This window comes from Fundulus heteroclitus, unplaced genomic scaffold, assembly GCF_011125445.2.
Source record: "Fundulus heteroclitus isolate FHET01 unplaced genomic scaffold, MU-UCD_Fhet_4.1 scaffold_142, whole genome shotgun sequence".
In the NCBI taxonomy this organism is placed as follows: Eukaryota; Metazoa; Chordata; class Actinopteri; order Cyprinodontiformes; family Fundulidae; genus Fundulus; species Fundulus heteroclitus.
This window is the reverse complement of record NW_023396554.1, coordinates 179,750-201,506: the sequence shown is the minus strand read 5'-3', so window position 1 is coordinate 201,506 and position 21,757 is coordinate 179,750. Positions and strand designations below refer to the sequence as shown.

Below are 21,757 nucleotides of genomic sequence, written 5' to 3'. Positions count from 1 at the left end.
GCATTGCCGGCAATAAGTCGGACTCTTTTCCGGTGAGAGTTGGACTCCGCCAAGGCTGCCCTTTGTCACCGATTCTGTTCATAACTTTTATGGACAGAATTTCTAGGCGCAGCCAAGGTGTTGAGGGGATCCGTTTTGGTGGCCTTAGGATTGCGTCTCTGCTATTCATGGATGACGTGGTCATATTGGCTTCATCAGGGCGTGATCTACAGCTCTCACTGGAGCGGTTCGCAGCCGAGTGCGAAGCGGCCGGGATGAAAATCAGTGCCTCCAAATCCGAGACCATGGTCTTGAACCGGAAAAGGGTAGAGTGCCTTCTCCGGGTTGGGGAGGATGTGCTGCCCCTAGTGGAGGAGTTCAAGTATCTTGGGGTCTTGTTCACGAATGAGGGGAGGATGGAGCGGGAGATCGACAGGCGGATTGGTGCAGCGTCTGCTGTGAAGCGGGCGCTGTACCGATCCGTTGTGGTGAAGAGAGAGCTGAGCCAAAAGGCGAAGCTCTCGATTTACCGGTCGATCTACGTTCCTACCCTCATCTATGGTCACGAGCTTTGGGTCGTGACTGAAAGAACGAGATCCCGGATACAAGCGGCTGAAATGAGTTTTCTCCGTAGTGTGTCTGGGCTCTCCCTTAGAGATAGGGTGAGGAGCTCAGTAATCCGGGGAGGACTACTGAGCTCTGCCGCTGCTCCTCCACGTCGAGAGGAACCAGTTGAGGTGGCTCGGGCATCTGGTCAGGATGCCTCCTAGACGCCTCCCTGGTGAGGTGTTCCGGGCACGTCCCACCGGGAGGAGGCCCAGGGGAAGACCCAGGACACGCTGGAGGGACTATGTCTCCCGGCTGGCCTGGGAACGCCTTGGGATTCCTCCTGAGGAGCTGGCCCAAGTGGCCGGGGAGAGGGACGTCTGGGCCTCCCTACTGAAGCTGCTACCCCCGCGACCCGACCCCGGATAAGCGGAAGAAGACGGACGGACGGACGGACTGCAGATCGCATGTTCACGTATATACATATCAGGTACTTGGTACTGTTATTAAAACATTTCATTGAAATCTAAAAAAGTATTGCAAATAGCATGTGTTAACATTTTGCAGATTTACAGATGTACTAATTGACATCTTGAATGTTTGCCTCAGTAAAGTCATATCCCCCCAGAGGCGCCTAAACATCCGCAATAATACCAGCAGTTAAACATCTGCTGTGTCATGCCTGGATGGCTGATTAGTGTTCCTGTTCTCTAACCAAAATCTGTTTCAGAGTACCAGCTGGAACATTGTCAGAATCCTCAAAGGAATTGTGCATAATTATTCACTATATATTTAATGAGTTGTTACAAACCATGTCCCAAAATTTTGGAAGGATGCAGTAGTTGTCCCAGCACCCAGTACAAGGTGCCCCAGAGTACATAATGACTTTAGGCCTATTGCCCTGACATCTCTGTCATGAAAAGCTAGTGAGAAATGAAATTCTAAAGAAGACACAGTCTGATATTTACCAATTCCAGTTTGCCTATAGGCCACACAGAGGTGTTAAGGATGGCACAGTCACGATGATAAACATGCTTTGTAAACATTTAGAAGGTAAGGGAACACATGCTCAGCTTTTATTTGTAGGTTTTTCTTCTGCTTTTAACGCAGTTCAACCCCACATTTTAAATGAAAGACTGTTAGAGCAATTTGATTTGAGCAAAAATCTTGTGTGCTGGGTTTTAGATTTTTTTTAACTAATGGGACATAAATAGTGAGTCAATGGAGTACTGTCTGACCAGATCTGTTCCTCCACTGGCTCCCCTCAGGGCTGCATTCTCTCCCCTATTCTGTTAATTCTTTACACCAACATGTGCCGTAGCAACAGGGAGGACAGATTAATTTTAAAGTATGCAGATGATTCTGTCATTGTCGGCCTGCTACAAGGTAATGAGACAGGCCATGGCCCAGTCGTCCAGGAGTTTGTAGATTGGTGTGAGCAGTCCTTCCTACAGGTCAACATTTTTCAAAACAAAAAAATGTATGCTGACTTTAGGAAACTGCCCAGGGTTACGAAACAAACCAGTAAAAATGGCCAGATAGTGGAGTGTGTAGACAACTACAAATACCTTGGGACCATCATCGACAGCAAACTAATGCCTGCCTGTGGGTAAAACCAAAAGGTACAGAGGTAATTCTCATTCATAGCATTTGTTTCGATATCTCACTATGGGATACGCCGCTTGCCGTATTCCTCAGAAGCATATATCTCATTACGCCAATCCTGATTGGCTGGTGATCGCGACGTCTGCGTCACCCCTCTTATAAGTAGCTTGCGCTACGACGCCAAGTTTTTCGAAAACCTCTTCTCGCTTCGAGGCATATCTCTGATAGCAGACTAGTTTAACGGTCCATGGTCGGGGAGTTTAAGCTAACCCTTGGACATCGGGCGGTAGCTGCTACCGCTCCAGCCTTCACCATAGTCTGTAGCAGGTGCCGCCAATATTAGCACACCAGCTAATATCCTCACTGATCTGTCACACCAGTCAGTTTAGCTTTTCACTTTGGTTAGCACACCAGCTACCGAAATGAATCCTGCTTCTCCTCACACCAGAGGAGGCGGCAGCGCGGAAGCTCGACTTTGTGGCTGCGGGAACAAGACCCACACCAGATGTGCTCGACATGTCTTAGGCTGGAACATGCCCGCCTGGCGGTGGACGCCCCAGGCTCATGTGTGGACTGTTCCCGCTTCACCATGAAGAGCCTCCGAAGACGGCTAGCGCGCCAAGCTAGCCTCTCCGGCAAAGACCCGTGTCTGTCGTCGTGTGGGCTGCCGCCCAACAACGACGACAAATGCGAAGAGGATGGTGCCCACGGACCGGACGCTATGGCCAGCTGGGGTTCCCAGGCAGATTTGGCCACAGCGCTCTCGCACGTGGAGGACGTCCTAGTGCTGGACTACGAGGAAGAAGATGAAGCCATCTCGGAGCTCCTCATTTCAGAGGAGGACGACGATGATGACGGATTCTTCATTCCGAGCCCGCAGGCTGCAAAGCCGGGCACGCCGTTGGTTCCCCGGGATGGCAGGGAGAGTGCGACAGCCTCTCCCGCCATGTGCATGGACATGCAGTCAGTGTGCAAACGCGCTGCATCCAGGCTCAACATCCCATGGCCTGAAGTAGTAGCGGCCACCAGATCCCTCTACGAAGGGAAGAAATTGCCTCAGGCCACCAGGGCAACCAGACAGCTGCTCCCCATTTTCCCGGAGCTCCTGGATGAAGTAGCGGTCTCTTGGAAGGACCGCCCGTTCAGCGGGAAAACCCAGATTCAGGGAGCTTCGTCCCTGGACTTCGAGGGCATGGAGAAGCTTGGCATCCATTGCATGCCCCCGATGGAGCCGCTGGTAGCAGCACACCTGCATCCACGGCTGCCGACGTCCTCCAAAACTCCCACGTTGCCAGCCAAGGCGGACCACTTCCAGTCCACCCTGACGGACAGGGCATATAAAGCGACAGCGGTTGCGGTGAGAGCGCTAAATGTGTCCTCCATGCTTTCCGCATACCAAGCGGAACTGTGCGAAGACATGACTTCCAAACCGGACCCTGACGTGTGGGATGAGATCACCGTGATAACGGACCTCTGCCTCTGTGTACAGCGCTGCGCAGTCCAAGCCACGGGTAAATCTATGGGGATGATGGTGTTGCAGGAAAGAGCTAGGTGGCTCAACCTGACCAACCTGTCGGACCAAGAAAAGGAGGAGATCTTGGACATGCCAATCGTGCTGGAAGGCATCTTCGGGTCCGCGCTGGCTTCCATGCAACAGTGGTGTGAGGCTCGGAAGAAGGAGGACGAAGCGCTCTGTTTCTGCCTACCCAGGAAGACGGAACCTTCTCCTCAGGTGAAACCAAGGCAGTCCTACGCCCAGGCAATGCCCCGACCCCCTCCCTTCAAGATCCCCAGACGGCGGACACCCCAGCCCTCTCCACCGGTCCCTTCCGACCAAGGAGGCAGACAGGGCTGGTCCGGGAAACCATCGAAGCCTCCGGCAACTCCCCCTGCGGGCCAGCCGGCGCAAACCTCCAGCAAACAGGCCAGGAGAAAGAAGAGGACGGCCTGACGGCGCAGCCCTCTCACGGGTGTTAGAACTGGACGTTCCCCGTTCACCAGTTCTATACGACCCACCAACGAATGTGTGTCGAGACCTCTGCTGCGAGTTGTTCCCTCAGCCAGAGGACAAGGAAGCTTGAAAGTTGCGACTGCTGTTCCTGTCCCTACAAGTCGCGCAAGCACACGCACATGTTGAAAAATAAACCATGTTCTCCTGTCGCATCCAGAGCTATGGTCGAGGGCGCAGGTGAAAACACAAAAAACAAAAATAAATGGACCAGTCACATCACTGCTCCTGCGGGGGACGCCTCATCCCCATAGGTAGCAGGCTGGGACCGGCTCCGTGAAGCAGTCATCTCCCCGCGCATGCGCAGTGCCATCCATTCACGACGACTCTGCTCTGTCGCTAGGGGGCCCCGTAAGTCCGCCTTTGAGATCGGAGGGAGACCCTGTAAGGACGTCACACTCCGCTCAAAGAGACAGATGGGCTTCCCTCACAACATCAGCCTGGGTTCAGCGGACCGTAACGCGAGAATACCGGCTTCAGTTTGCCAGGATTCCCCCTCAATTTTCGGGCATAGTTCCCATTCAGGCGGGGAGAGAATCGGCTTGCGCGCTGCAGGAGGAAATCTCTGCGCTGTTGAGGAAAGGAGCTATCAGTCCTGTTCCCGCGGAGCAGAAACACAGCGGCTTCTACTCCATGTATTTTCTGATCCCGAAACGGGGAGGGAAAGGAATTCGCCCTGTCCTGAACTTGAGAGCTCTGAATGGTTATCTCCGAAAATACAAATTCAGGATGCTCTCGCACGCATCCCTGTTGTAGCCCCGACACGGAATATTCTCTTTCTGGGTCTAGAGCTGGATTCGGTCTCGTTCACCGCTCGTCTGTCTTCAGACAGGGTGCTCAGGATGAGGTCCTGCCTCGTCTCATTCCGCCTGCTCAGGGCAGTCCCTTTCAGATTATGCCTGCGGCTGCTGGGTTTGATGGCCTCCGTCATTCTGGTTGTTCCCCTCGGCCCTCTGCATATGAGGGGATTTCAGCGCTGGGTAGCCGCACTCATGCTTCATCCCGCGCGACGGGTGGTTGTCACTTCGGAGTGCATCAGGGCGCTGCGCCCCTGGCGCCGGCCATTTTTTCTAGGGCAGGGTGTGCCGCTAGGTCCGGTTGTGTCACGGAAGATGATCACGACGGACGCGAGCCTGTCAGGATGGGGAAGAATTCACAAGGGTCGGTATGTAAGAGGCCTGTGGAGCCCGGACCTCCGACAGTTCCACATAAATTATCTGGAGCTCTTAGCGGTGTTTCTCTCACTAAAGCGCTTCCTCCCGTTCCTCGGCGGTTGCCATGTCCTTGTGAGGACCGACAACACGACAACAGTGGCTTATATTAACCGTCAGGGAGGACTGCGCTGCTTTCTTTTGTATGCACTAGCTCCCCATTATACGGGGACTGGACTCTGCATCCAGCAATAGTGGAACAGGTGTGGTTCCATTTTGGGAGGGCAACAGTGGACCTGTTCGCCTCCAGCGAGAACGCTCAGTGTCCGCTGTTCTTTTCGATGCGCGATCAGAACGCACCGCTCGCGTGGACGCGCTTGCGCACAGGTGGCCTCACGTTCTGTTGTACGGTTTTCCTCCTCTGGCTCTGATTTCCCCCACTCTCGCCAGAGTGAGGGAGCATCGCCACTCACTGATCCTGATAGCTCCACATTGGCCAGCGATGCACTGGTTAGCGGAGATATATCAGCTCCTGAGAAGACAGCCTTGGCAACTCCCGCTACGGGTCCACAAGCTGACGCAGGTGAGGGGGACAGTGTTTCACCCTCACCCAGAACACCTAAAACTATGGGCCTGGCCCGTGAGTGGTATAATTTAAACACAGCAGAGTTGCCTCAGAGTGTTATATATACCATTCAGAGTGCTAAGGCTTCCTCCACCAGGTCCCTATATGACTGCAAGTAGAACAATTTCAAAAGATGGTGTTCTGCCAGGGATTTTATCCCTTTTCAGTGTCCCGTGGGGGGGATTTTGTCGTTCCTGCAAGAGCTGATTGACAAAAGAATGGCATTCTCCACAATTAAGGTTTACCTGGCAGCTATCTCTGAACGTCATGTAGGCTTTGAGGGTAAAACAGCCAGCCAACACCCTTTGGTGGGCTGTTTTATGAAAGGAGCACGTAGGCTTCTGCCGTTTGCCAGGTCCCTGGCACCTCCATGGGACCTGGCAGTGGTATTGGACGGCCTCACCAACCCTCCATTTGAGCCTTTGGAGGAGGCTGATCTCAAGCATCTGTCCCTCAAGACAGTGCTGCTGCTATCATTGGTATCTACTAAACGTGTAGGTGACCTCCATGCTCTGTCAGTGAACCCCTCCTGCACCAAATTTGGTCCAGTGGATGCTAAAGTCTCACTGCAACCCAACCCGGTTTTTTTGTACCTAAAGTGGTGGGCTCATTTTCTCCTATTACTCTTACAGCCTTCTCTCCTCCTCCTTTTTCCTCCCCGGGGAACAGCGGTTGAACAGGCTTTGTCCGGTCCGGGCCCTGCGGGCTTATGTGGACAGGACTAGCGGTTTCCGGAGGAGTGATCAGCTCATTGTGTCCTGGGCAAAGCCTTTTAGGTTAAGCCCATCTCAAAGCAACGGCTCTCCCACTGGATTGTGAGAGCAATTGCGCCGTCTTATACAAGCCAGGGTCTTCAGGCCCCGGGGGGTCTACGGGCACACTCCACTAAGGGCTTGGCGACGTCCTGGGCCCTCTTTAGAGGAGTGTCTCTTCAGGACATATGTGCAGCAGCGAGTTGGTCGTCGCCACTCGCATTTACTCGGTTTTATAAGTTGGATGTCTCAGTTCCAAGTGTGGCGTCAGCTGTATTGGACTCTGAGGCACTACTGGGACATGCACATCCGAGTACTGGGGGTCGCCAGATATAGGAAGTCTGGCAATACAGGAGTCTCCATATCCCATAGAGAGACATCGAAACGAATGCTATGAATGAGAACTATAGGTTACTTGCGTAACCCCGGTTCTCAGAGTAGCATGAGTGAGATGTCTCACCAGACAACCCTTCTTGCTGAGGCGAAGCGAGAAGAGGTACTTATTTCGAATGACGTGGCGTCGTAGCACAAGCTACTTATAAGAGGGGTGACGCAGACGTCAGGATCACCAGCCAATCAGGATTGCCGTAATGAGATATATGCTTCTGAGGAATACGGCAAGGGGTGTATCCCATAGTGAGACATCTCACTCATGCTACTCTGAGAACCGGGGTTACGCAAGTAACCTATAGTTTTGTTCCTTCTGCTATTAGGACCCCGAACAACACTTCGGCTGTTTGTAGAATATTTTAAGAAATTAGGCACAGTTTTCCTAATCTATTTATTTAATTATTTATTGACCCAGATTTCTTGTACTTTTTATAATATGGTGGTTTGTATTCTATTTTATCTACAGTATTTTGATAGTACCAGAGGATGTGTTCCAACTACAGAGGAATCACTCTCTTAAGCCTCCCTGGTAAAGGCTATTCTGGGGTTCTGGAGGGGAGGGTCCATCGGATAGACAAACCTCAGATTCAGGAAGAGCAGTGTGGTTTTTGTCCTGGTCGTGGAAGACTCGATCAGCTCCACACCCTCAGCAGGGTGCTGGAGCGTGCAAGGGAGTTTGCCCAACCAATCTACATGTGCTTTGTGGACCTGGAGAAGGTCCCTCTGGGGATCCTGTGGGGGGTACTCCGGGATTATGGAGTACCAGGCCCTTTAATAAGAGCTGTCAGGTCCTTCTATGACCGGTGTCAGAACTTGGTCCGGTGAAAGTTGGACACCACCAGGGTTGCCCTTTGTCACCGATTCTGTTCATAACTTTGATAGACAGAATGTCTAGGCGCAGCCAAGGTGTTGAGGGAATTTCTTTTGGTGGCCTTAGGATCTCGTCTCTGCTTTTTGTGGATGACGTGATCCTGTTGGCTTCATCAGGTTGTGATCTCCAGTTCTCACTGGAGCGGTTCGCAGCTGAGTGTGAAGTGGCCAGGATGAGGATCAGTGCCTCCAAATCCGAGACCATGGTCTTGAGCTGCAAAAGGGTAGAGCGCCTTCTCTGGGTTGGGGAGGATGTGCTACCTTAACTAAATAGCTCCAAAACCGCACTTAAAACATCCAAGATCAAATGAGACATCCAAGATGATTTCATACGGCTAATCATGATCCGGCTAATTGGGTTCTTCGAACACACCTGTTGTTTATGATAAGTATCGCTGCATTGAGTTATCTGAGATAACTGCGCGTTCATGCGTCGCTTTAAAAGGGAAAATGTGTCGATAGTAGAAACAATGATCAGCAACGCTGCTATTGGTTGTTCAGCATGGCCAAAGAACCCCACAGTTTTTCTCACAAGCAGAACAAGAGCTTTTAATGGAAGGTTATGCCAAATTTGAGTGATTAATTAAAACAACAGGCAAACAACACCTCAAAGTCTGCTAAAGCCAGGAGAGAGGGCTGGCAAAAAGCATCAGACAAATTACATGCATAAGTGCTGTCCATGTTAGATGTTTCTATCACTTTCTACAGTATGTATTTTTGCATTTTAATAATTTCATATTTACTTTGTTCTTTTATGTGAGAGCCACTAGAACTTGGGGGAAAAAGTGAAGTAGGCTACAAGACTATTCTACAAAATGGTAGCCTTTAATTATACTTTTTTTAAAAAGCAACTTCTTCCTTTTTTTTAAAAGCCACTGTTAAATGATGTTTGTCTGTTTATAACAGCCACCAAGAAAAAGGCTGAAAAAAACAGGTTCTTTTTACTTTTGTTGCATAAGACATGTTTCACCCTTTCTTTTTCTTTCACAAAATGACACAGGGTGTCATCCGTTCAATATATAAACAGCTTTTCAACAAAAAAAATTGTATTTTAACCTGAAAAAAACACAAAGAGGAGAAATTGAACTTCACAACTTTAAAAAGAGAAAAATTGCACTAGAGATCAAGTTGATTCAAAAGGATGTTCAGAGTAAGTTCTAATACACCATTTGACAGTGGTATTGCTGACTTTACATAACTATCTCTTATTGCAGACAAAAGGTGACTTGCTGTCTTTTCTTTATAAAGAATTGTTTAAATAAAACAGGAACTAAGCGTTATTTGTTTCGTCGTTTATTAAATATTAAAAAATGGTGTTCCACAATTATGTCCCGTCCTCTGCCACTAGGTGGTCCAAGTGCACTGGCTGGACAGACTTCCCTATCTCCTCCGTTTATAAAGCTGCGATCTAATTCTGTTTATATCTCACGAGCAGGCTTAAGTTTGCGCACATGTTGCTATGACAGCAAGTCCAGGATGAGTTTTGAAGAACCAAACGATCCAAGATCATGCCAAATTGTCAATCAAATCCTGCTGAGTTAGCGACGTACGAAGAACGGACTCCAGGACTCCCGCCAAGGCAACGTCAGAGTAAAGAAAAGATTCCCCTTTTTATTTCTCTTTTCACCCAAAAGATGATGTTTTTGTGCCTGGGCAGAAACATATTTAGGATTTAGTTCAATGCTTAATTACTCCAAGACAGAGTTTTGTTTAACTACTGGATATTTCTGATGTATGTGCATGCATTTTGTATATGATTTTGGCTGTTTGATTTGTGGTTCATAAGTGGTTCGCCATCTTGAGAAGGTGCAGCGTAGCTAAGCTGTTAGCTAGCTTGTTGAAGAACATTGAAGCACCCATCCAGCTTCTCGCAGCTATTTTTGTCTTTCAATGCTGCTACGTCAAGTGCCAACGTCTTGTGTGGAATGTATTAACTTTGATCCGTTTTTTTAGTACGCATTTATGAAGGTTTAACATGCTTTTAATATGCAATTTATATGGTTTAAGGCCGTGTCTGTTGATCAGAAGAAGAGAATGTGAATAGATTCTGTTTACGAGCAAAAGTATCAGGAGAGAGTTTCAAGGCCAGTTCCTAGGCAGGGGAAAGAACAGCAACTCCAGTTCACATGCAGCAGGAGAAAACAACAAGAGAAGATAGTTATTAGGGAGTAAGATAGCGATAACATTTGTGCGTCATTCATTGTGTGACTTTGCATAATCTATTTTCTAACTTTAATAAAAACAAGCCTAAACGGGTGGAGAGACAGAGTTGTTGCCCGCAGTCGGCAGGTGTATCATCTCTCCCCTTTGCAAAGGTGAAATGGAATTTTGCGTCCATGGCTGAGTTATTATTTTAAAGTCCGGCACAACGAATTAACGAACCCGGGGAAGCATGACGGCTTCAACATTTGGGGGCTCGGTCCAGGATTCGGGGTGACAGGCTGAATTGGACTTCAGATTGGGACAAATGGACAAGGGACACTGGCTGGCCACAACAAAACAAGGTAAACAGAACCTGTTTTATCGAATCTGCATTTTCGGTTAGTCTCAGTAGAACTAAATCTGCTAAATTAATGCTTTGGAGTGCCTTGAAGCAGTATTGTGGATCAGAGATGCATTGCAAATTTTGAAAGTGTCTTGAGCATGGCGACTCACTGCGGTTCTCGACGGGGAATCGTATTTTGCTGGGTTGGAGGCCTGAGGATTGAGACCCCTCAAATTCCGAATGTAGATTGAGAACAACATCAGGGAAATAAGATCAGGCAAATACACGATGATGTGAATGTGGAGGTTTGGCGGAGGCTGACTCTGTGAAAACTCTGATTACAGATTTATAAAGTTCTGACATAAAATGACAGAACTCAGAACAGAAAAGAAAATTTATAAGTTGTGCGGGATAACACAACAAGAAATAAGAAAGAAATCCACATCGAGAGGAGCCAGTTGAGGTGGCTCGGCCATCTGGTTCAGATGCCTCCTGGACGCCTCCCTGGTGAGGTGTTCCGGGCACGTCCCACCAGGGGAAGACCCCGGACAAGCTGGAGGGCCTATGTTTCTCGGCTGGCCTGGGAACGCCTTGGGATTCCCTTGAGGAGCTGGCCTAAGTGGCTAGAGAGAGGGAAGTCTGGGTCTCCCTACTGAAGCTGCTACCCCCGCGACCCAACCCAGGATGAGCTGAAGAAGATGGATGGATGGATGAATATTTTGATAGTACTATTGTGTACTTTTATCTTTATCGCTGTGTTCAGGAAAAGAGTATCTCTCATGAAAACCAAAATCACCAGACAGCTTTGTGCCTCAAGCTGGTGAAAGGCTGAGCGCTGAATGCTTGTTTAATGATGGACTGTATAATATTAGTTATTTTGCATGTTTCAGACACTTTTTGCCTGTTTTTATTTAGCAATCTTCTGAGAGAAACACTGTCTTTTTACTGTGTACTATTGTCCTGATATGTAAAATCCTAAAACTAAAAAATTGTGACTTTTTGAGCCACACAGTCGCCACTGTAGAGGGACAGAAACCTGCCTTCCATTTGACCCCATATGCTAACATCCTCCTGACAAATTATGTCTTCAAAAAACTTAATTTCTTAAAGGATGTTTTTGAAACAAAGATATTGTGGATTACTAGATAGGACAACAAAGCTTTCTGTTTGTCATTATCCACTCATTTCAAATTGTGATCAGCTTTAGTATATTTAAAAAGGTAACCATTCTGAAAGTGAATGTACATCAGCTCCGGCGGTCTGATAACCTCTTGTTCTCGTCAGCTGGCCTTCATACTTTAGGACAATCTCTCGAGCGTGCCTAAAAAAAGCAAACACATAGATGAAAGGTGTTCATTTGAGTGGGCACTTCCTGTAGTGGTCTGTAATGCTGCAGATCTGAAGAAAACCCTGACACATTGCATGTTAAAAACCTCAGCATGTGTTTCAATACTAACTGATGTGGGGGATTTCAGATTCTGGACTGAGAGTAGGAGTTACACAGAGGAGTAAGGAGCAGTAAGGAAGTAAATGCACACATTTAGTGATTTTATACCCATTATCACAAAATGAGGTCTTAATGTGTTTCTGAGCAAGAAAGTATACCTCAAAACGTCATGTATGCAGTCATCAAGATGACCCTATTTTGAATCTGCTTTTGGAGTTCCTGGTACAGCAGAGTTCTGTTTCCAGGCCAGTCTCTTCCTGAGCAGCTGGAAGGGGACTCCTTCATTACTGCAGCATTTAGTCGGCAAGGCTAAATTGTAGGAGATTTCCCCTACATCCTAGATTTTTTATCGCGGCTGAAAGTGAATATAAACTGTTTAGTAAGTTTGTGGTGAATAACTGCAACTAAAATATAAAATGTAACATCTATCGCCAAAAAATATTAATTAGATATTAATTATAAAAACAGTTTTCCAAAGTTCTGTGGGAAATATCAAAGTACTATTGATTAAACAGAGCATCTCAACTTTCCTTATAAATAAATAAATGCACATTTCTCTAAATAACTTAATTATTTTCTATTTTGCATTAATTTCTGGAGGAGGGGAGACACAGATTGCCAAAAGCTTCTAGAGTTTCTCTCTGTGTCCTGCCTACATATTACACTTTCTTCACAGCCTGTCTACTCCCCGGTCTACTTTATATAAATATTTGCTTATAATAAGACAGTCAGGGTTATCTGTTTTTTGTTATTCTAACAAAATTATTTTTACTAAAAACATTGTCTGTACTGTAGATGTCTGAGTTTTCCTGATTATTATATAAATAAAAGAAAAAGAAGCACTTTTATGAGTGTTTAATAGTTATTCTAAATGAATCATGTAGTTGTAAAGCAACAACTCTTGTCAGATGCAGATTGGTATGATCCAGTGCAACTTAAAGCAGCACTGTGTAACTTTTAGGTTCTACTCCATAGAGTTTATCCAACTAACCACCACCTTCAGAGATTTTACTAATGTTTAAAAAAATATCCACCTTTGGATGTTGGTCTTTGATTTCTTATTACAGTCACTTGTTGGACTGAAGTTGAAAGGGCAGTTTTCTGCACAACTTCACAATTCGTCATCAGACTGATTTAAATCCATGGCCCACTGCAAATGGAAACGCGGCTACTTAAAAGTACCAGGCTTTCATTTACCCCAGGTGCACCAAATCCTGGGGCTTACAATGGAATATGGGCTATAGTTTATTGTTTAGGATCCCCATAAGCTAGGCTTTACACCCAGCTACCCTTCTTGGGGTCCATTATTTGTCATTGGATTATTGGGTTACTATTGTTGCAGATGTTAACACAATCATTATTATTCAGAAGTAAACTGAGCAAAACCAAAGCATGAATATGTGGATGTTCGTCTGTGCTGAAACCTGACTATGTAGAAATGATCTATGATCTCATCAAGTGAGAGAGGGGAGAAAACAACCTTGAATCCCTGACAAATAAATAAATAAAATACACATATAGTTTGAGGTGTTCCCTGCAAAACCAAAGTTGGAATGATCTCTCTGATGGCCATATTGACAAACAGATTTTCTTCAGGTCTTTTGAATCATGTTTGTGCTCTGTCTTAGGATCTAATTAACCGAGCAAATAGCACTAATGGTGTGCCAGGGCAAAGAGGTCCATTTAGGTTAGCAAAGTGAGCAATATGCTCTTCTTCCATTTTATGTAATTTCAACCTATGGTCTATTCTGTCCCAAACCAAGTATATAAACCATGGCTTCAAAGCATTTCCAGAGCTCTGAATATATCTAGGCTCTCAATGAATGTGTAGAGTCATAATTTGTTTTATGTTATTTTTAATTTGACGAGTATGTACACTCACTAAAGACAAGTGAAGTCTTTAGTGCAGGGGTCACCAACATGGTGCCCGCAGGCACCAGGTAGCCTCCAAGGACCACATATGGTGCCCTAAAACTAGTACAACCCTCCAGTAAGCTAAATTATTTTAGTCTGTTGTCTACTTTTGTAATCACACTTGCATTATACAGATTTAGAAATGACAATATCTTTAAAAAAAAAAAAAGCCGTGCAAATATATTTATTGGTGAGAACTGACTCAGTACTGGTTGCCCTTTGTGTGACAGTACCAATGAAGTAGCTCTCAATTTCTAAAAGGTTGGTGACCCCTGCTTTAGTCGATCTGGCTGTATTCTTGCAGCAGGCACTTTCAGAAAAAGACATTTCATCCTGAGGGTCAGAAATGCAAAGATAAGTTTCTTGTTTCTAAACCATAGATGGGTTTAATTTGTCTTTTCTCTGTGTTCGGGTTCAGTACAGCACAATAATAGAAATTAAGGGCCGTAGGATTGAATATTCTAATATTAACTAGTAATATTAACCAAATACAAGTTGTTGGCAATAAAATCTTGTCTCCAGGTCAATCCACCCTTTTTAGAGTTGTATAACTGAGGATTGTCATTTCATTCCATCTTACTTTCGCTTTCTTTCAGCAGATACACATTTTCTTACCTATGCTTTTATCCATGGAGTAGTTTTGTTTAATTAAAGCAAGAAAAAAAATATTATAGAAGACTGTGCAGATTGTGAAATATTACTTTAAATAATTGGCTCTCATTGGTGTCTACAATAATTCCTCTGTGTTGGTACAAACTGAAGAAGGGTTGGTATGAAACAGCCTGCAGCAGACAGCTTTTAATCAAAAACAGCAGGTGCGGCACAACCAAGATTGAAAGGGAGGAAAGGCCGAAGGGTTGAAATGAACAGCACCCTAAATAAACAGTCAGATTTTTTCTTTACAGTAATTACACACTAAAATTTACCAAAGTTTAGCAGTCTTAAGTCACAGCTGAGAAAGAATTAAAAAAATTCAAGGACTTGAACTAAAGTGTTCTCCTAAGATTGATATTTTAGTAATTTGGGGATAAAAATTAATGATATGAGATGTGAAATAAAGGCTGTGGCTGCAGCTGCGGCAGAAGTAATCACAGACATTCAGCCTCAGTGGAAAAGCGCAGGCTTGCAACCTATCCCTGATGAAGGTAATAAAACCTCTGCAGTAATAACAAACTGCCCATATAAAACCTGTTAGCCATGGCACATACTCAGCACATCTTACTTTAGATGCTCTCTATCCATTCAAGCACATTCCATCTCAGCTTGTTCTACAGATCAGAAAAGCTCATTTTGTACAGGCTTGTATCTAAAAGCAATAAATGCAAAAAAACTGAAATACATTGTGTTAAAAAGCCTGAATCTCCAGACAGTGGAATTTTCTTTATTTGTTTTCACGCATTATTTAAATGCATATTATAATGTAAATAGTCTACCTTTAAATGAATAACTATATTTCCCAATTTTGTAAGTGACAAATCAATAACAACATATTATTTTGGTACAATCAAAAGGTGGACCTTGCTACTGAAGCTTCAGTGATTGCTTGGAGAAATATGTTGTAATAAAGCTATTGAAACAAGATATATTATCTTCACAAAAGTAAAGAAAAACGTTCAGTTAAAAAAAATTGCATGTGGATTAGTAACAAGATTATGTTAATCAAGCTAATGTTTTCACAAGATTTTCTTTTTTTCTTATTCTAATTTGCTTGTTATTTAAAAATGACAGTTTGAGTGACTACACATTTTGTTCAGCTAAAATATTCACTATCAAACAAGTAGCTCCTCAAATATTTGCAACTTATGTAGCATGTGTTGCTCTTTTTGTTGAAGAAATAAAATTAATTAAAGTAAGGATGAATGTTACAAACATAAAATAAAGGATACTTTAGAACTTTGAGCTTGCGTCTCATTGGCCAGGGTCTGGAGCGAATGTTGGCGATGATCTCTTTTTGGTACTGAATGTTCTGGAACATTTCTTCTGGGTCATTGCTGTCCACTTCCTTGTCATCTTCACCTTCGTCATCTGAGGAGCTGCAGAATATAGGCACAGTAAAAATGGCTTTGCTATATAACTTTATAATAAAAGAAAGAACTGTTAGCAGCCAGACTGATAACATGTATACCACATAATAGTAACTTATTTGGTTTACATAGAAACACACTTAATATTGTGCCAGGCTTAAAAGCGGGTCATGCATGAGTTTACATACATTCATTTGTAAGTGCAACAATACAGAATGTTTCTGAGTGCCAATGTAACTCTAAGGAGCCTTTATTATTATTTTCTCTAAATAGGATTTTGATCAAAAGCACATTTTTGCAGTCTGTTAAGGCGAACATAGTTTACATATAGAGCAGAGTCGTCCTAGAATACCTGATAACAATAAAATTGATCAGCTTAAAAATAACAAATGCAACTCACCCCTGCTGGTGGTTTTGGTAAGCAGAATAAATCCTCCTTGAGTTCTTTCTGACAGTCCTGTGTCTTTTGGCAGCAGACAATGATCTACTGCCTGCAACCACAGGTTCCGATCCTGTACTCATACTAACAGGGTGTGTGTGTGGGGATAGTTGTGTGTTGCTGATCTGTCTTTAGAAATCAGTGTGCAGACAAATACTACCTTTCTCCTGTGTCTTATCAACGGTCTGAGCTGGAGCTACCTGCTGCTCTGGAGCAACAGCCCAGCAGTACAGACCTTAAGCACCATCAGTCCAATCACAGCCTGTAGAAACCACTTAAAGGGACAGCACTGGATCCACACACACACGTGCATGCACGCGCACACACACACATGATAAAATTAAACTGCTGGTTTAGGTAATTATGTGGTTTAGTTATGAAGCCCGTATACTGCTTACATGCAATATCTTTTGTTGGCGCTCCACTCTCTTTACTTTTAATTAAAACTGACGAACAGATGGATTATGGAGCTGGAAAGTAGTTAAAGCTTAGACAGATGTCTGTTATTTAATTGTTGACTCTTTAACCACACTCTGTGGACTACTTTTAATCAATGTGTTTCTCTATTAGGTGATTACACATTCTAATTTCATACAGATAGCTTATAAAAGGGATTTCAGGACAAAATGTACAGCAACGCCACAGTACAAACTGGCTGTCAAATCCCCATTTTGTTGAACAGTTACAAACTGTTCAAAAGAGGAATGCATATATGTCCTTGAGAGGACACCCTGGTGGTAAAGACATCTGGTTACACCAAATGGAGGTCACTAAAATTAGAACCAAGAATCAAAAAGAAGAATCAAGAATATTTTACTTGTCACCGCAATGTAATTTCGCCTTTGCTACTCCGATTCACATTACACATAATAAAGGCAAACAAATGGACAAATAATCATGCAATGAACAAGGGTTACTTTTTTAGCGTCCAGGAAAGTCACAGATAAAGATAATGAGGTAGTAGGGTGTTTATTGAACAATGAAGATTTGAGGCTTCGTTTACAGAGATGTGTATTTGGATATTCTGACATGACAGTGATGCAGGCAGAACATTAAGGTTATTGTAATGCAGTCTTCCATCAGGGGGCGATTGCCTTCACAGCTCTTGGAAACAAGCTGTTTCTAAGCTTATTTGTTTTGGTTTTGAGGCTTCTGAAGCGTTTACCTGATGGGAGAGGGGAAGACATTGCATTGCCTGGGTGGGTGGAGATGCGTCTAGCCTTTCTTTGGACTCATTCTGCATAAATTGAGCCTAGATCTGGCTAATAATGCTAGCCGTAGCCAAACTAATCAATCAATCAATCAATCAATCAATCAATCAATCCATTTGATTTATATAGCACATTTAACAACAGACAAAGTTTCCAATGTGCTGTACATAACAAGAAAATATAAATAAAAATAATCCAATTAAAAAAAAAAAAAAAGGACACAAAGGAACACACAACTAAGCGGCGTTAAAAGCCAAAGAGTAAAAGTGGGTCTTAAGACGAGACTTATAACACTCCACCGTAGAGACAGTCCATACATGGAGGGGCAAAGCATTCCAAAGTTTAGGGCCAACTACAGAAAAGGCTCTGTCCCCTCTGGTTTTTAGCCTTGTCTTAGGCACTATTAACTGAAGATGGCCCTCAGACCTCAGAGCACGTGCCGGAGAATAAATCTGGAGGAGGTCAGTGATATATTTAGGAGCCATCCCATTCAAGGCTCTAAACACAAACAATATAATCTTAAAATCAATTCTAAAACGAACAGGGAGCCAGTGCAAAGACGCAAGAATTGGTGTAATATGTTGATATTTTCTGGTCCCCATTAAAAGACGAGCCGCTGCATTTTGGACTAACTGCAGACGAGAGAGAGCTTGTTGGCTAATGCCTGAATAAAGTGCATTGCAGTAGTCCAGACGGCTAGAAATAAAACAGTGTAAAACCTGCTCGAAGAGGTTAAAAGATAAAAACGGTTTTACCTTAGATAAAAGACGAAGATGATAAAAACACGATTTTAAAACACTACTTATCTGTTCGTTCAGTTTAAAATCGCTGTCTATGGTGACACCTAGGCTGGTTACATTGGAACGCACAAAATGCTTGAAAGGTCCTAAGTCGGTGATGGCACTTCCAAAAACCATCACCTCTGTCTTGCTCTTATTAAGCCTCAGAAAGTTTTTGGACAGCCAAGCCTTGACATCACCCAGACAGCCTAGAAGGGGTGTCAGGGGGCAGTGGCTGTTTTTAGCAATTGGCAAATAAAGTTATCAATCATCAGCATAGAAATGGTATGCTATACCATGTTTGGTAAAAATCTCTTTGAGAGGAAGGAGGTATAGTGCAAACAATAAAGGTCCCAGGATAGAACCCTGAGGGACTCCACAATAAAGGGGGGCAAACGATGACGTGCATTCCCCCAGCCTGACAGAGAAAGACCTCTCTTACAGGTAGGACCTAAACCACTGCAGAGCAGTCCCCCTGACACCCACCCAGTCCCTCAGTCGGTCCAAAAGAACTGTGTGGTCAACTGTGTCAAAAGCAGCAGTAAGATCTAAAAGCACTAAAATAGCTGAACTACCAGAATCTAGTTATTAAAAACAAGTCATTAAAAACCTTTAACAGTGCTGATTCAGTACTGTGAAATTTTTTGTACCCTGACTGAAAAGGATCTAAAATGGCAGCTTCGTCTAAAAAAGGTTGCACTTGTGCTAAGACACATTTCTCCAAAATCTTTGAGACAAGCGGCAATTTGGAAATTGGTCGATAATTTGGAAGATTTATGGGATCCAAACTAGGTTTTTTTATCAGTGGTTCAACAGTCGTTTTTTTACAGAAAGAAGGCACAGTTCCCAAAGACAGACTACTGTTAATTATTTTACCAACAACGGGGCTAATGGTGTCCCAAACTTCCATAAAAAAGCGAAGAGGGACCGGGTCAGTGGAACAGGAGGAAGGTTTTAGCTTTAAAACAATTTCCGTTAAAACAGCTGGAGAGACAGGCTGAAACTGCGTAAAGACAAATGAGCAGCAATTTACCACAGAGGGACTCATAGTAAAAGCTGGTATATCCGCCCTGATAGTATCCACCATTTTGATAAAAAATTTAAGGAATTTACTACAAGTTTTGCCCGTCATCTCCAGTGAAGTGGACGGAATAGGAAAACAGAGTTAAAAACAGAGTCAATCGTTTTAAAAAGAATGTGAGGCTTGCTGAGATTATTTAAGATTAAATTAGAAAAATGCTTGTTTCTTTCAACCCTAACCACCATCTGATACTTTTTCCAGCTTTCTTTAAGAATCTGGTTCGAGACCTCCAGACGGTCTTTCTGCCACTTTCGCTCCGCCTTCCGACAGTTGCGCCGAGCTGACAGAAAACGCTGGGAAATAAAGCGGCTAAAACAATCCCTGTAATCCGAAGGGAGAGAAGTGGCCCACACTGCATTAGGCGAAAAAGCCAGCAAGGCTTTCAACTTTACCAGTCGGCCCGCCCGCCGTCCACAGCACTTACGTTTTTTGGGCAGGGTCGCATTTACCTTAAACAGGCAGTCCGGTAGATCAGTTAGGAAGAAAGATTCTGATCTGTTCGCATTGGAAATGACACCCGATCGCACATTTTCCTTAATTTTTAGCAACTCCAGGCGATTATACACCAACAGTGAGTCAGTGGTCCTTGTGACAGAGGTTAAAATTAACAAAATACAAAGAAAAATCAGGAGAGTCAAACGGCGACACAGACACACCGGCGCCATTTTTTCCAACTAAAAAGATTGACGGCAGTAACTACCAATGACGATGAGGATCAGTTGCCGTTATTTTGGCAGAAGATGTCTAACAAGTTGGTACAGTCCATCAACGATCGATTTGACAGATTCGAGCGGAGTTTCTAGGGCTTGCGTGGAACAGGCACTTACAGAGAGGGGTGGCAACCCAACAACAGGCTGCTAACCATCAGAATCACATCGGCTTGGTGGAAAGCTCGGTGGCCGAACTACAGGAGAATAAAGTGTTACAATTCAAACCTCAATCAGATCTGAAAGGTCACTCTCGACGCATTAACAGCAAGATTGTCGGCATACCAGAGGGTAAGGAAAATGGCCAACTGACGGAGTCGTGTCCACCCTTATTCCCAAATTGCAGGGTGGCGACAACTTTGAGAAACCAGTCACCATTGACAGGGCGCACCGCACAATATATCCGAAGCCACCTGAGGAAGTCCATCCTCAACCGCTCATTGCACAGGTACACCTCGCACAGGAGAAGGAGAAAATAATTTGGCTTGGCAGGCGGCGGCCACTGGAATATGGCAGTCAGAGGATGTTTTTTCTATCCGGATTACACAGCTGAGGTGATGGAGCAGAAAAAATTTTCACCAATCCAATAGATGCAAAATGCTTTGTAGAGCAAAAACTCTGAACAGTATCCCAAAATAATGTCTTAATTGAATGGTAATGTGTGCCCACTGTTACTGTAGTGACACAATGCTGTGGTTTAATATTTTGAATGTTTAATCTCTAATACGTGTGTGTCGTTCTCTGCAGGGGGGAGTTGCACTTGTTTAGTTATCTTTTTCCCCCCCTTCTCTTTAATCGACCACAGCGATCCCAGTTATGAATCAGGGTTACAGTGCTTCAGTTGGGGAAGCACACAGTGGGGGGTTGGCTTCCACATGTTCGGTGGTGGAATATTTCCTGTGTTTGTTGTTGGCTGCCAGATGTTTTGTTAATGTTCGAAATACAGTACAGATGCTTTAAAGTCTAACTCTTGGACTGAAAAGAAATCCTGAAAACCGTTGAATAACTTCCAGAACAAGGTAAACTTTGAATATTCATGTATCAAAAGTGTTCAAATTAAGTTTAAATATGAAATATTGCGCATTTTTTACACCGATTATGGTATTCCGCGTTTGAGTGCTGCCTCCGTTTACGATCGGCCATTTCCGACGTGCGACGTCAGTTCAAGAACACCGAGAATGCGCGAAGCGAACTTGCATAGAAACACACAGGCGTTTACGTTGTACAACCGGTACGGCGAACAAGGATATATGGATGTTTTCCAGTATCTTCTGTCACACACCAAATCTGCTGATCCACGTCTACTTTGAGCAAGTACTTTTAAAAAAAAAAAAAAAAAAAAAAAAAAAAAAAAAATCGCCGAACAAAGTCCACAATAAAATGCTTTCTAGGTGCGTAGTTGGTGGCTGTAGTGTCGCTTATAGGTCTAGTGCAGACTGCGGTGAAGTTGGTTTGACATCGGTCATTCAAGCTCCGCGGAGTCAGCGGGATCTAGCTTGGCCAGCGTCTCTCAGCTGCTCCCTTCACCCATACGCGGTGGGACCGTCAACAAATCTGATTTGATTTTTGTTTCTCAAGAGTGCTCCGCTGACTCCGCGGAGCTTGAATGTCCAATGTCAACCCAACTTCACCACGGTCTAGTGCAGGCCAGAAAGTAGCGCTACATACTTGGCCGGTGGATCAAAAGGTCCAAAAGAAATGGGAAAAATTCGTAAAAGAAACGCAAAAGGACACGATTGCCAAC

At 44.4% G+C, this 21,757-nt stretch overlaps 1 protein-coding gene across 2 annotated transcripts in view; it reads right to left on the bottom strand.

Moving 5' to 3' along the window:
* Positions 1 to 16,445, bottom strand: part of LOC105921439 (transmembrane channel-like protein 3) — a 141,279-nt gene extending 124,834 nt beyond the window's left edge. Inside the window, exons 1-3 of one of the 2 annotated variants that reach the window (XM_036129149.1) lie at positions 16,197 to 16,445; positions 15,659 to 15,805; positions 11,657 to 11,732 (exon numbers count right to left, since the gene is read on the bottom strand). In XM_036129149.1, the coding sequence (XP_035985042.1) occupies positions 11,657 to 11,732; positions 15,659 to 15,805; positions 16,197 to 16,318 (345 nt within the window). In that variant the 5' untranslated portion in view covers positions 16,319 to 16,445. Of the gene's footprint in view, positions 1 to 11,656; positions 11,733 to 15,642; positions 15,806 to 16,196 lie in introns of those variants that run through there. The other variant, XM_036129150.1, reaches the window with a different exon arrangement.
* Between the last annotated feature and the right edge of the window lie 5,312 nt (positions 16,446 to 21,757).